General features: G+C 51.4%; 1 protein-coding gene across 1 annotated transcript in view; it reads left to right on the top strand.

Moving 5' to 3' along the window:
- Positions 1-15144, top strand: part of DOCK2 (dedicator of cytokinesis 2) — a 358186-nt gene that overhangs the window by 317034 nt on the left and 26008 nt on the right. Inside the window, exons 35-38 of the mRNA XM_054568066.1 lie at positions 5399-5555; positions 7326-7366; positions 11361-11451; positions 12082-12201. Coding sequence (XP_054424041.1) covers positions 5399-5555; positions 7326-7366; positions 11361-11451; positions 12082-12201 — 409 coding nt within the window. The remainder of the gene's footprint in view (positions 1-5398; positions 5556-7325; positions 7367-11360; positions 11452-12081; positions 12202-15144) is intronic.

Raw genomic sequence — 15144 nt, 5'->3', positions numbered from 1 at the left:
AGCCATTGTTTTGTTTTGTTTTAACAGCTTATAATTTGCATACCATGCAAGTCACCCAAAGTGAGCCATTCAGTGGCTTTTCATATACTCACAGAGCTGTGCAACCATGACAACAATCAGTTTTAGAACCTATTTGTTACCTCTTGAAAGACACCCCGTACCCTGTGCCCCTTAGCCAGTGTCCCTCTGCCCACCCCTTGCCCCCTTCTGCCCCTTAGACTCGCCTGTCCTGGCCATTCCGTATGAGTGGAATTGTACCCTGCGTGTCCTCTGCGGCCGGCTGCTCTCACACAGCGTGTTTCCAAGGCCCGACCGTGCCGCAGCGCATGCCAATAGCTCATTTTTGCCAAATCACACTCCACTGTCTGGGTCGACCCCATTATGCTCACTCATCATCTGCCGATGGGCGCCCATCCAGCTCCGCTCTGGCCACTGTGGGCGACGCTCCGGGGGGCATTCACGCGCCTGTCCTTGCGTCGATGTGTGTTTACAGCTCTCTCGGCCGGACACCGAGGAGCGGAGCTGCGGGGTCCTGGGGTAACGCACACTTGCCCTTTCGGGGAACTGTCAGACTCTTTTTCCAAAGGGGCTGCGCCACTGTCCCCACCAGCAGCAGATGAGGTCGATTTCTCCACCTCTTCTCAGCGGCTGTCACCGTCTGTCTGACTGAGTGTAGCCGTCCCAGGGGGTGCGAGGGGATGTCTTGTTGTGGTTTTGATCTGCATTTTCTCGATGGCTAATGCTGTTGAGCATCTTTGCATGTGCATGTTGTCTGTTGGTGTATCTTTGGAGGAAGACATTGGGCTTTATTCCTGGTTCCACCACTCAGCAGCTGCACGTTAGGCCAGTCACGCAACGTCTTTGGCTTAGCTCCACCTGCGGAATGGGATGACATGCCTTCTTTGGTTATTCTGAAGACTAACTATAAAGCGTCTGGCACACAACAGTTTCTGTCATGATCATTGGCTACCTTCTTACCTCCCCACCCCACAAGACTTCGCCACAGGTTTAGGAATGTGGCTCGGACATCCAGGATTTCCTCCTCATTGTAGATGCTTTGATTTGCATAGTTCTCTGAGATAACCAATTTTGGACCCTCTCTCCAATCTCCTTTGAGCATTTTAACGTTAACGACAAAAGCAAATGAAAGGCCTTGCTCTGACCTTCACGTTGACCCTTCCGGCCCAGGTAGCCATGGAGTCCCAGGTGGCAGCACCCCAGCCGGCCCCCACCCCCTCATGTCTCTGCACAGCACCCTCCTACCCCCCATCCCCCGCCAAACACCTAGAATGCAGCTCTACGGAAGAGGAAACCTACCATGTGCCCCCGGGAGGGTATCGAGGCTGAGTGTCCAGGGGAAAAAGTGACATTTTGCCTGAGTCAATGTTTATCTTAAGGTTCTAAAAAGGAAAATCTAAATATTGACCAGAGGTGAAACCGGGTCCACTGCTGGCAAGTCCCATTTCTGTGGGCGGACGGTGCTCTGTGGCAGTCTTCAGATGATCAGCAGGGTTTTCAAATCCTTCCTGAGTGATTATTTATAAAAGGAACCCGTAGAGGTCGAGGAAATGAGAAACAGCTCATTATTTTTCTCCTGAGATAGAGGTGTGAACGATTTTTACAAAAAGTAATCAAGCCGAGCCCGAGGAGTCAGGACCCCTCAGCGCATCCAGCGGCCAAGGCTCTGCTTCTTCCTTTGAACTTTCTGGGCCTCTGTGTCCCTATCTGCATATTGCAGATAAAAATGCTACCCAGCTCTCAGAGTTTTTATTGAGGATAATCGAGAAAAGTCATGTAAAATGCTCAGCACAGTTCCTGACACCTCGTAGGTAGTCCAGAAATATTAACTATTACTACTATCAATCTCCGGGGGGATAGCGATGTGGTCATTTGAGGCCATGAGCCTACCTGCCTTTTGTCCTCCAGGCGAGTCGCCCTTACTTCCTCCAGCCCTTCCACACCGGTCTTAAAGCAAGGGTCGCACCCCGAATGCAGAAATGAGGCCTCCTCTACTCTCCTGCATTCTGTCTGCATGGGCATATTTCTGGAAGGAGAGAGGGGCCTGGGAGGCTAAAAAGGACAGAGAATGTGTGTTCTGGGACCTGGGTGCCCCCCCGACCAGTTCACTGTGTGAAAGAGGGCCTGTTGTAAGAGGCACCGCGTGCAGAGATTTCACAGGAATAAAGGGACGTCCAGGTCTGTCCTCGTGACGGGGAGCCTGGGCCCGCACTTCTGCTTCTGAAGGCCTCGCACACTCGGTGCCTGGGCGCGAGCTCTCCCCAGCCCCCGACGGCAGGAAGGTAGGCAGCACCAGCCCTCCTCCCACTGAGGGAGGCGTTCTCTGCGTGGCCTGGAGGCTCCCACAGCTCTTTGTCATTGTCATTTATACTCTGTGGGACTCAGAGGAGAGCGGCAGCTGTGTGACCTTGGCAGGACCAAGGTCAGAGCCCTGCCCCAGGGGCCTTGGGCCTCATCTATAAATGCAGGGTTTTAACAGTGCTTACCTCAGGGAGATTTTGTGAGGATTACATAAGATAATCAATAAAATGGGCTTAGCACAGCCTCTGGAACACAGGAAGTACTCAATAAATGGTAGTGTCGTTATATCTTAAGGTGAGTTTTTATATTATTTCCATACCTGCTGCCTTTGCTAGGTTGTGATCTCCCAGAGGTCAGTGACCCCCTGGTTCTAGAACAGTACATGTTTGGTGGATGTATGGAGGGTGGAGGGATGATTCCTTTTTTTTTTCCTTTATCCTCTTTTGAGGATGTTATTTTTTTCATTGCTTTTGGAGAGAGAGGAAAGGAGAGAGAAACATCAATGTGAGAGAGAAACACCAGTTGGTTGCCTCCTGTGCGCACCCAGGTGCCAGGCCAGGGACCAAACCCCCAACCTAGACTCTACCTGGGAATAGAACCCACAACCCTTGTGGTGCTGGGACGATGCTCCACCAACTGAGCCCCACAAGCCAGGGCTGAATGGATGATTTCAAACCAATCTACCCATTCATCTCACAATCGTAGGCCACATGAGCCGTTTTCTAACTTCTTACCTAAAGAACAGAGAGACTAAGAAAGCCAAGACTTTGTTTCCTAAACCCTTGTTTCTCAAAGGACCAACAGTATTAGCCTCCCCTGGCAGCTAGTTAGAACTGCAGACTCGCAAGCCCTAGCCAGACCTGTTGAATCAGAACCAACAGAATGCTCAGGTATTCCCCACGCACACTGAAGTTTGCGTGGCAGCGGACGAAGCCAGTGGTTCTTAATGTTGGCTGCTCATTAGGACCACCTGGATTGCTTAAAAAGTAAAGTCCTGCTGCCTGGCTCCCACCCCTAAATATACGGTCATTGACCCAGAGTGGGCACTGAGCTTTGTAAAAGTCACCCCCCCTGCCACCCCATACCCCAGTGATTCTACCATGTGGCCCGGGCAGAGAACACTGGTCTGGCTGCGCTCAGGCTCTGAGACGCCTTCGGCCCTGGGAGGCCGTGAGAGAGCACACCCTCAACCCCAGGACTTCATTGTGTTTAGGGCGGAAAGCAGGGCTGGATGTGACCGTCCCTGACGAGTCAGGTGCGGCTGTCCCTGAGCCAGACAGGCTAAATCAAAGGGCAATTTGCATCTCTCTTTGAAGCCAGGGAAACAGGTGCTTCTCCCACTGAGAAGATGGATTTGTCTGGTCACAGCCACAGCTGGCGATGTCACCTCCTTCCGGCCTGGTTTGGCTTCTGGGAGGAAAGGACCCTCCCTCTAAAATCCTTGCCTGTCTCACCTCTCCTCTCCCAGAAGCTCTGGGGACTTAAACTGCCGCAGGAGAGCAGATAGAGACAAACAGCCCGGGCAACGCCCGCCTACAGCCCCCTTGAGATGCCCAAGAACACAACCGGTGGTCCCTGGGGGAGAGCGGTGGCCGGCGACCACCTTGATTCCCACGGCTGCCGCTCACTGCCTCAGTGACCTTGGGAAGGTCACTGAGCCTTTCTCCCATGTAACACATGGGGAACGCTTTCAACTTATCAGACTGACCGTGATGATTTCTTAAGAAAAAGTGATTAGTTACAGGATCTGGTGCAAAATACGTGATTAACAAGAAGTTGTCATTCATCTAATTTAAACCTGTCTGTCACTTCCTACCTAGCCTGTGGGTTCAGTGAGGGTAGGTATGATTCTCTTTTGATATTTCTCTTTTTCTTTTGTATCTTTCTCCCACCCCCGCCCCAAGCAATGCCTGGCATTGTGCCTAGCAACGGACAGGTGCTTAAGGACTGCCATGGTTTTTATTTTTAATGTAGAATATTAATATTGCAACAAGTGTAAAATTTCAAATAATAGATGCACACTTAAACTGAAAACCGAGCACTGTCTTCCTCCCTTCCCCCACCCTGACCCCGTGTCAGGAGCAACCGCTCTGAAGGGTTTGGCATCCGTCCTTTCCAGGCAGGTCCTGCCGACTCATAAGTACACGGAGACACATGATGCAGGCACACGGTTCCACTCATGCAGCATGTGTTGGTGGAAAACGCAGAGGCTAAAGCCAGACTCTTGGTATTTACCAACTGTGTGACAAGTTGGTTGACCTCTCTGTGAGTCAGCTTCCCCATCTGTAAACATCCCGTCTCATAAGACTGTGATGAGAGGTTACATAGTTAAAATTTGTAAGATGATTCTAATAACGCCTGGGACAGGGTAAGGCTCTCTGTGAGTTGGCTAAATAAAAAACAAATATTGTTCGGGGACTTACCCTTTGTAGAGTTTTTCATGTCAAAACAGATTGATCTCTCATACTTTTTAATGGCTCAACAGAATTACAGTTTGTGAATATGCTTTAATGTATTTAGCCAGTTGCCTATTGATGGAAATTTAAAACGGTTCCAATTATTTCACTATTAGATATAATTTATAAGTTCTATAAATAGGTCTTGCACACTTCTGCGAATATCTCTGTAGTATAGATTTCCCAAAGTAGAACTGTTGGGTCACACGATATGTATGTCTGTGATTTTGGTATTGTGAAAATTGCTACCCAAAAAAGTTTTACTGACTTACTCCCAATGTGGGCGTATAAAAGTGACCATGTCCTCACACCATTGCCCACACTGGAGATTTATTTTTATCTTTTTTTCCCCATTTTGATGGTGGGGGAAAAAATGACAGTGGACCCGCGAATGTTATGGTTTTGAATTGCACGGGTCAATTGGGCTGCAGTTCGCTGAACTGCTTACTGCATATGGGCAAGGAGTATACAAACGAACAAATGAACACACCGAGCCAGTGAACCCGGGGGAACTGAGGTTCCCTGGGGTATTTATTTGGCTTGGGCCCCACCCCCGCACCCCACCCACACCCCACCACTGCCTCCTCCCCACCTTGAGCTCCCTGCCCGCTCTGTGCCCGCAGCCTGATGGAGTGTGCCGCCAAGCACCCGGCCATCTCCAAGTCCGTGGAGAACTTCGTGAGCCTGGTCAAAGGCCTGCTGGAGAAGCTGCTGGATTACCGGGGCGTGATGACGGACGAGAGCAAGGACAACCGCATGAGCTGCACCGTGAACCTGCTGGTGGGTGGGGCTGGGCCTGGGGCAGGCCTGGCGCTGGGGGCCGCCACTGTCCCTGATTGAAGTGCAGCACTGAGGGCTTTGGGAACCAGACGGACGGACGTGGGCTCAGACCCCTGCTCTGCCATCTGCTAGCTCTGTGTCTTAAGGCCCATCGCTTCACCTTCCTGTGCCTCGGTTTCCTTGTGTCTGAATGGGAGTGAGTGTTCCCTGGAGCACTTAATTAACACACCACACACAAGGAAGGGGGTGGTGGAAAGTGGTTAAGCAGATGAGCTTTGGAGACACACAGCCCACGGGCCCTCACGCTGCCTCTGATAACTAACAGAATAGGCCAGTCAAGGGAGTTTTCTGAAGGTTTAGTTGGTTCATCCATTCCCAGGAGAAGGGGATAGGACCCATTTCAGGGCTGTGCAGTCCCGGCCCGTGGTTAAATGCTCACGGTGTATTAGTTTCCCTCTCCTGCAGAGTAAAGCAATACTAGGATTTCCAAAAAAAGCCACCAGGGCAGCTCATCCCACATGTGGGCTCTTAACCTCTGTAACATAGGACCTGCCGCGGACCAGCTCCCAAAAGGCCTCCCTTCCTCTGTCCTGCGATTTGGTCGTGAGACAGATAGTGGCAGCTACTGTGTTTCACGCTCACCTTGTCAGACCAGCCAAGGCGATGAAAATGAATGAAGTTGACCACAGACCACGTGGCACCCGTCACAAGCCCCCTGCCATTCCCAGAGTTCTAGAAATACTGTTACAAACCCTGTCCCCAACATCCTGTTGTGTGGCCTCCATTTCCTCTTTAACAGCCTAGATGTTGCCATCAATTTCCCGAAATGCTAAGAGGAGTTTAAAAATCCTGATTATAGCAGAAAGGAATTCATTGCTACTAAGTCCGCCAGGCCCAGCTCACATGCAGAGCATGAAGGGGGCTCCTCCAGGAGTTTAGCAGAAACTGACCTTCATCCGTCAGACTGACCAGGGGAAAGCTTGGGACAGGCTGTTCTAGAAGCAAGTAGACCCTGCTAGTTTCGGGTGTCAGTGTGGCATCAGAGAGGAGGACAGGGTGGTCATAGGAGCGACAGGAGAGCCGAGGCCTAGTGTGGCTCTGCCACCCCCAACCGTGTGCCTGAAACACGTCACTCCCCCACTCCCCCCACCCTGAGGCTCAGGTGCACACGGGTGCATTGGATTAAATCTGGGTTTGCTCAAAGCGTGGTCACAGATCAGGTCATGACCTCCTGGCTCAAAATCTATAAGGACTTGTTTAAAAACGCACAGGATTAGGGTCTCTGGTATCCCAGGATGACTGTTGGTCAAAGGGACCCCTGAGCTCGAATAGGTGTTGCCAGGTTTAAATGTTCTGAGCTGTGGAATCTCATCCTAACTCCTGATAGTTCCGATGATCTGTGATTGTCATGGGCTCTATTGCGGTTACTACTACTGCGACTGATTATCGCGATTGCTCAGGTCCGCCGCAGTAAGGGGTCCGAGCCGGTCAGGCTCGGGCTGGGCTGCTCCCGCAGTCAGCTTCCTCAGAGCAGGCTGCCTCAGCCCCGATACGTGACAGCTGAGAGACTCCCACTGTCCCTTGTAGTCTAAGGATCAGGAAGTGACTTTCAAGGCAGAATCTCCTAATGAGGCTGTTGGGGGCATTCAGGAAAGCAAAGGTCTTGCTCCCAGACAGTAAATAGCAATCCTCTTACCTCCATCACTGTACCGTGCACCCCTGCTGCTCTGCAAAGAAAAACACTCATCACTGTTTTCCTTCCCTGCCTAGAATTTCTACAAAGACAACAATCGGGAGGAGATGTACATCAGGTAAGATTTTGGTTTTCTAAAACCTAGACCTGCTGTGTCCCTCTCCTGCTCAATACCCATCAATGGCTCCCTGCCGTCTTCAGGATAAAATTTAAACTTCCCTTCCCTGTCCTGATTCCTGTCCACTCCCCCGGGCTCAGCTCCTTCTGTGCTGCTGTAATCAGCCCCCAGAACCCACTGGGAGCTCTCGGGCTGGCCACGCTGCTGTGCGCTGGCCACAGTGCGCTCGTCCCGCTGTGGACTGAGCCGGTGAACTGGTCTTGCGTTTGTGGCCGGGCTGGCACGTGAAGCCCGAGCCCTGGGTGGGTAAGGCACGTGGCCAGGTCACTGGTAGCTGGCTTTAAAGGGAAAAGTGCGTGATGCACGATGGCGCTTTCTTGTAGGCGTTTAAAAGAGAGTTGTTTTTTTTAACAAATCTTGAAGGATTTTGGGGTGACATTTGCCTGGAGCAAAGAACTCCCTTGCCAGTTTTTCTCAGAATCTTATATTTTTTCTTTAAAATTTTAAGAAAATTGTTATTTTTACTCATTACAGAAATAATATGTATTAATTACCAAAATGAAAATATTCATAAAATACAGACAAGTGAAACAAAAAATGAAATAAACTCCCATAATCCATACATATTCCCTGACCTTTTTGGTATTTCTATATATATTGAATTTTATACCTGCACATTTTGTGCAAAAATGGGATCATATAGCTCATAATTTATTCCTTGCTTAACAAGAATTCTATGTCAACAGATATATTTCAAAATCATTTTTAATGAAGCTATAAAATTCTCTTTCCAGAATATACCATCGTTTATATAGCCAACACTGTATTGTTCAACATTTAGGAGTTTCCAACTTTTTTCTGTCATAAATAGCACAGTGACAAAATTCTTGGACATCGATTTTTACGCATATCTTTACAAGAACCTGCAAGGTGGGATTGACTGTGAGGTTAACAAGCACAGCTTCTTCAAGGCTTTTGACTCAAAGTCTGAACTCACTCTGCTGTAACAGAAGATATTTTTACGTGCTTAGTTTAGCACTGTTCCGGAAACAGGAACTATCATTTGGAAAAAAGATAATTCTGTAGGTTGTCCTGAGCTTGGAGAGTATTTATAACATCCCAAGATGGGACTTGTTGCAGCAGCACAAAGCTGTGGGGGTGAGAGGTCTGGGCCTTCCCCTGGGTCCTCTGTGGCCCTGGCTGCATCTATCACTCAGCCTCTGCGGGCAGAGTTTCCCCCTGTGGACACTTTCATTCTGTCTTCTGTTCTGAGGACTCCAGGAAATGCCATAGGTAACGTGCCTGGTGCACGGCTCCCTCCCTCCAACCTCTTTCCTCCTTCCCATTTTAGAAACACAGATGGCGACTCCCAGATCTCCATGAGCTTCGGAGATTTGAGTCCTTTCATACTAGGAAAACTGCATTTGCCTAAACCAGACGTTGTAAACAGGACGTAAAATCTGAAAATCTGTTCCGTTTGGCAGGCACAGTATTTAAAAACGTTTTTCATTGTTTGCCAAGTTTTTTAAAAATCTGAACGTTTTCCATAAAAATCCAAATTTCCCGCTTCTCCTGAAAAACTCAGAAGGTATAGCAACGCTGAGTCCTTATCCCGTCCTGACAACAGCTGCCTTGCTTGGCTGTGGCAGGAGATTGGCTCTGGTCACAACGCCGTCTCCGTTCACCGGTGCACGTCTCTCCAGCTGCCCATCTGGCATCTGGAGGTGTCTGAATCTGAATCCCTGATCGAGCCCATCCGGCTGTGTGGCTTTGGGCTCTGCAGTTGAGTTGACAAAGGAGAGGAGAGGGTGCGTCAGCCGACTAAGAAGTTGAGCGTAACAGGGAGGCTCTCCCTCCGACTGCTTTCTCCAAGTGCTTTGGACTCAGCCCTCAGGGATCTAAGGGACCAAAGACCGGCTTGGGGAGATAAGGTAGGAGTCAGCCATTCAGGTGGGGTCTTAAAGGTGAACCACACGCTCCATACGTGCAAGGTCACTGGTAGCTCTGATGGGTCAGCAGAATGTTAAGGGAGGGGAGAGGGAGGAAAGGCCGTGATTGTAGAGGCAGAAATGGCTGGTTTCAAAACTTGGTTTTACCTATTTCTGCCTCTGTCTACTTTAACATAGGTCTCGGTTTTCCTATCTATAGGATTGTTGGGAGAATGAATTGATATACTATATAAAGCCCCCATTTGATGAATGAATGAATGAATGAGGACTCTTTCTATCTGAGATGCTCCGCACTCATTCCCTTACCCTCAGACCCCAGCCCAGCTGTGGAACCCTTTCTGAATCCTGCGTGAATCCTGTTCTCATAGTGCCATAGACTGTCCTTCAAAACACTGGTCACAGCTATGGTTTGGCAAGTATTTGCGTGGTTATTTGATTGACACTTGCTCCCTTTCCCTAGACTCCAAATTCCAAATCCTGAGAACGGTGTCTGCTTTTGTCCCCACATATCTCTAGTGCCTGGTACAGCCCGCATGCTCAGGACAACCTTGCTGATTGAATAAATAAACACGCAAAAGGTCACTAGGCTGTCCTGGCTCATTAGTTATCAAAAACTGCTAGTTGACCTTTTTTTCCTTCAAAATCTTCACCAGCCCCTGCCCTGAGGTCAGGCATCTGCATTTGGCTCACTGGCCACGTTTTACAGCCAGGGCCATGAAACGCCAGCTCTTCCTTTGGCAACCATTCCATGAAGAAAGGTTTCTTCTAGCAGGAGCCTCAGCCCGAGCCCCGGGATCCGCTCTGAGAGCAGGTGCTCCCGAAGCCCTTGGTTGCTGTGGTCAGACAGCAGGGCAGAACCTTGTTGCAGTTCCAGACGACAACCTTCCTCTCAGAGGCAGGGGCCAAGGGGACCGCATCACAGTGTCTTCCCTTCACCAAAGTACTAAGAGTTGCATGATCCTGATGACGTGCACATCACCAATGCAGCGGTTCTTTGGCTCTGCATTCTGTTTCCAACGGTGGCGGGAGGAAATGTTTAGCATAAGAACCCAGTTCACCAAGACAACAGATAAGAACCATCTTTGCTCAGTGCTGGCTCTTTGCTAATCACTTCCAGTGCAAACTCACATGTATTAGCAGCACTGTTAGCTGTCCCTTCGTGAGCCTTCAAATGCGCTCTGCTTGGCCCTTCCTATGCACGTAGGTAGGCTCTTTGGGCATTGCCTTTTCCAGACAAGCAAAGTCGGGCGCCAGAAAGTTAATTCACCGCCCCTTGGTACCTGTTAGGTATCAAATACCTAAGAATTGACCAGTGCGCCCTTCCTCTGCTCCTGTCCTGTCCTCAGCAGCCCGCATTGTAGGGTCACCCCAGGCCTCAGAGTGGAAAGATCACACTGTAAAGGGACGGGAAGTGGGAGGTGATTACTGTAGAACGGTAGATTCTCCTGCCGCCAGCTCCAGGCCTCGAAGTGAACATCCACTGTCTAGTCCCTTGTCCTCTTCCTTTTATAGATGCGCTTCCTTTGCACCTGGGAACACGAGGGGAGGTAGGAGCTGCCCCCTTTGCAGAGCTGTGGCCAGGCTATGCTGCTGGAATCATGCCACGATTAGAACATGGGCTCTAGAGGCAGGTAGCCAGGGGGCACAGTCAGCGCCTCCCTTTACTAGCACATGGTGTCTGACAGGTTACTCAGTTCTCCTTCCCTGACTTCCCTTGTCATATTGTGGAGTCTTCAGTATGAAGCTGAAGAGGACTGGCTAGAAGCATAGTTTTCTCATCTGAAATAGGTACCCTCGACAGACCATTTTACAGGGCTGTCACGAGGGTTAAATGATCCGAGGCATCTGAAACACTGAGCAGGGGACCTGTCGTGCACTGAGTGCCCCGCAGGTGCTGAGTGCTGTCACATGGCCCAGGCAGGGGCGCCTGGCTAGCAGGGCTGGGGAACTCCCTTGTGACCCCCAGAGGGACTCAGTTGTTCTATGTGACTTCCGCCTGCCCCGTTATCACTGCACCTGATAACCCAGCATCTTTCCCCAAACAGGTACCTGTACAAACTCCGCGATCTGCACCTGGACTGTGACAACTACACGGAGGCCGCCTACACGCTCCTCCTCCACACCTGGCTCCTCAAGGTACTGCCCTTCCAGCAAAGCCGACTCGGGCCGGGATCCCCCGGGGGCCTCACAGCAAGCTGGAGAGCTAAAATAAGAAAAAAGAGAAAAAAAGGATTAGCCAAATAAATGTTGTTTTGCTCCGAGTGCCAAAACTCTTGCCCTGACACGCTGCTTTGCCTTTCCACGCTGCTTCGCCTGGTCACATAAGGTCTCAGGTGACCTCCACATTGAGCAGCAGCAGTAACCCCTCGAGATGTGTCTTGCCATGTTATATAACTTCCAGGCATTTTATGGTACATCCAATCACCAATTGTAAATCACCGGCATACCCAGTGAGCTGTTTTCCTCTGAAAAGTGCTGCTATAACTGGACAAAGTCTGAGGGATTTCCTTTGGCTTTTGAAGAGCTGGGACCATAGAGGGGTTCAGAGAAAATCCCTACACACCACATATAGGAGCCAACAGAGAGTCAGGCAAACTCAGCAAAAATCAGGAGGCGCTTCCCAAGCGGAACCTGCAGACCAGTGTCTCTCTGGCTACTGCTGACCCCAGGGGGGCGGGGAGGCAGCTCCTCGTCAGCGGGGAAGCCCCCGGCCCTCCCTCGGTAGCCTCTGAGCCCCTGCTGACTCCATGTGTCCTTTCTCCACAGTGGTCAGATGAGCAGTGCACATCGCAGGTCATGCAGACGGGCCAGCAGCACCCCCAGACCCACCGACAGCTGAAGGAGACGCTGTATGAGATCATCATAGGCTACTTTGACAAAGGAAAGGTACTGTGTCCCTGCGGGCCCTCTCTGTGGGGATCCTGCCGCTGGGAAGGGCGGCTCTACCCCATCCTCCCACCCAGTCTGTCTTCAGCGAGCTCTCTGTCCAGTGCGAAGTCTGATCACTTCCCTCCATCCCTCTCCACCCTCACTCCTACCACCTTCATTCAAGGCACCCGCCCATATTGACACCAATGAGTCCTAAGCAGACTCCCTGCTTCCTCTCTTGTCCCCACCAGAGCTTCCTCCATATGGGGAATAGGGTGATCATAAGACATACTTTGGATCACGCTGTTCTCCTGCTTACAGTCATCTTCCTGGTCCCTCCATTCCCCGTAGAACAAGTTACAGAATCCTGCCCATGACCCGCGAGGCCCCGCTGAGCTGTCCTCTGACTGCTCCTCTCATTTCATCCCTGCAGGCTCCCGCCTCCTCACATACTCTACACCACGCTCTCTTCCACCACAGGGCCTTTGCACTGGCTTTCCCCAGCTCAGAACGTTCCTCCTCTGCCGCATCCCACACCTGGCTCCTTTTCATGGCCCAGGGCTTTGCTCACACGTCACAACCTCAAGGCCTTCCCTGTCACCCTAGACAAAGCAACAGCCCAGCCTTGAGTCACCTTAGTGCCTCTTCGAAGCACTTGTCACTGTCAAGCATCACCTTGTTCGTTTTGGTCTTCCTTGTTCATGCCCTGGCTCTTCACTTTAGAACGCTCTGTGTGCAGACACGTGTCCCCTGCTGAATGCCCAGTGGCCAGGACAGAGCCTGACAGGCAGGGCCCAATAAATACATGTTGAATAACTGCATGGATCGATTGTAGGAATGACACTGTGGAGCCATCATTGATCTCTAAACAGGAAGGACAGAACGCCCAGTTGGATTTGGTCAGGAGATTAGCCAGATCAACTGCTGCCCACCGTCCATTCTCCAGGGGCCTTTAGGAAGCGCCAACCCAGTGCCAGCGCATACCCCGGGGGGTCGTGGCCTGGTGGCTGAGCGCTCAGGCTCTGGATCCAGACGGCCTGCCTTTCAAACCTCACTCCTCTACCCACAGTTCCCTTGGCTCCTCGGAGACTCCAGTGCCCTCCCCACCACCGTGAGGTGCTAGTAGTGCCTACTTCCTAGTGCTGCTGTGAACATGCCGTAGAAAACGCAGGCAGAGCATTTAGCACAGGACCTGGTACACGGGAGCAGGGACATCCCACCTCCTTGAGTTCTAACTTCCCCTTTGCGCCCTGACTCCACCTTCAAGGCCCCAGGGGATGGCCATTTCCCGCTGTGGCCTTCCTGGAGTCCTCCAGTTTGCCTCCTGCCTCTCCTCTGAATTGCGAGGCCCCTTGTAGTTCATCAGGACATAATTAACACTTAATCTGGTCCGTCCTATCACTGCAGTTCACCACATCTGCCTTAGTCTAATCTCCACACTTTCCTCCCGAAAGACAGAATGAGGTAATGTCTGTGGAAGGGCTTATAAATCCCCGGGAGCCGAGCAGTGATGTAAATTATAAAAACACAGTTTTATAATTTACAGCTATAAGCCTCTTGAGGGCAGAGGCTCTGCGGCTCTGGAACCTCCTTCCCTGCGGGACATCAAGTCAGAGCTTCCTGTTGGCTTCTCAGCTGATGAAGTTGGTCACAGTGCAGGGTGGGGAGGAAGCCCCAAAAGTGCAGGCTGAGACTTGTCCCCTGCAAGATATCCAGTCCAACTGGCCCTGTGCTGAGCAGACAGGGAAAAGGCATAACCCCCGATCTCAGAGACCTTACCCTCTGGTCGGAAAGCCAGACGTGCCAATCACGATCCTGTTTTCAGTCACCCATTGGTGTTGTGTAATGGTGGTGGGGGGGGAGGGAGCAGGGTGTAACCAAGTACTTTGGGAGCAGAGAGGAGGGAGCAGGTGGGTACAGCTCTCTCTGAAAGCCACTGCTGTGGAAGCTTCCAGAATGAAGCCTAAATTCCTTAGCATCCCTTCAACTGCCCCCCCACCTCCCTTCATGGAAACTCATTGTTCCAGACACACACAATGGCTTCTAGTCCGTAAGTCCGTCCGTCGTCACCCAGGAGGCTCCCCTGCATCCCTGAGAACCCAGCTAGCACATCTGTTTCTGTGTACACTTTCCCCACTCTCGTTCCATCTTGACATCACCATGTACCACCCCACGCCTCAAAGCCAGCAGGTGCTGTGATGTCTTAGACCCAGGGATCAGTGACTGACAGAGGTCCCAGTGACCACAGAGGCAGACGTGGGAGGAAATCCCAGGCTTCTCTCCTGCCTGGCCCCCTTCCTGGTCCCTTAGTGGTCTCTTAACACATGGGGAGAGCATTTCTGGCAGATTATGGTGGGAAGTTGGCAAAGACCTCCACCTGAGCCCAGCAGTCCCCCGGGCCAGCCCAGGCTGACGAGACAGCACCGGCCCCGCCTGGCCCACGGATGTGGGGCCTCCCGGCTGGAGGGCGCCTTTGCCCTGCCCACCAAGCTGTCCCTGCACATGCAGCCACGGCCTCCGCTCGGCACTGGCGCTCATTTATCTCATGCTTGGATGCAGAGAGAGCACTTTTGCTACAAAGCACACACTGCATTTTGGCAATTCCCCTTTCGCCTCCCCCTCCTCCACCAGCTTTTCCATTTAGGTGCATTTTTCCATTTTAAACCAAACGTGAAACGTGATGGGTGTCCTCGAGACCGCCAGACCTCCAGCCCACCCTGCCTCCCTGGTCCCTCTGCAGGGGCTCCCGCCCCCGGCGGTGGCAGGGAGGGGAGTGACCTGTTGGCTCCAGCCTCAGACAAAGCAGACGAAAAGGATCCCCAATGGCCAGGGTTTGTTTTCTCAGAATTAGTTTCAAAAATGGAAAAGACCTATTTTTAAAGTCTCAGCCGCTCTTTTTAATCCTCTAGTACCACTCCCACCTCGGCCTCTGCGCTGTCCCCGCCCACTCACCCAGCCCAG

Source organism: Pteronotus mesoamericanus, unplaced genomic scaffold (assembly GCF_021234165.1).
Source record: "Pteronotus mesoamericanus isolate MK-2021 breed Mesoamerican mustached bat unplaced genomic scaffold, CSHL_Meso_final contig_2, whole genome shotgun sequence".
Taxonomy (NCBI): domain Eukaryota; kingdom Metazoa; phylum Chordata; class Mammalia; order Chiroptera; family Mormoopidae; genus Pteronotus; species Pteronotus mesoamericanus.
Note: the sequence above shows the minus strand (reverse complement) of the source record. Positions and strands in the feature narration are given on the sequence as shown.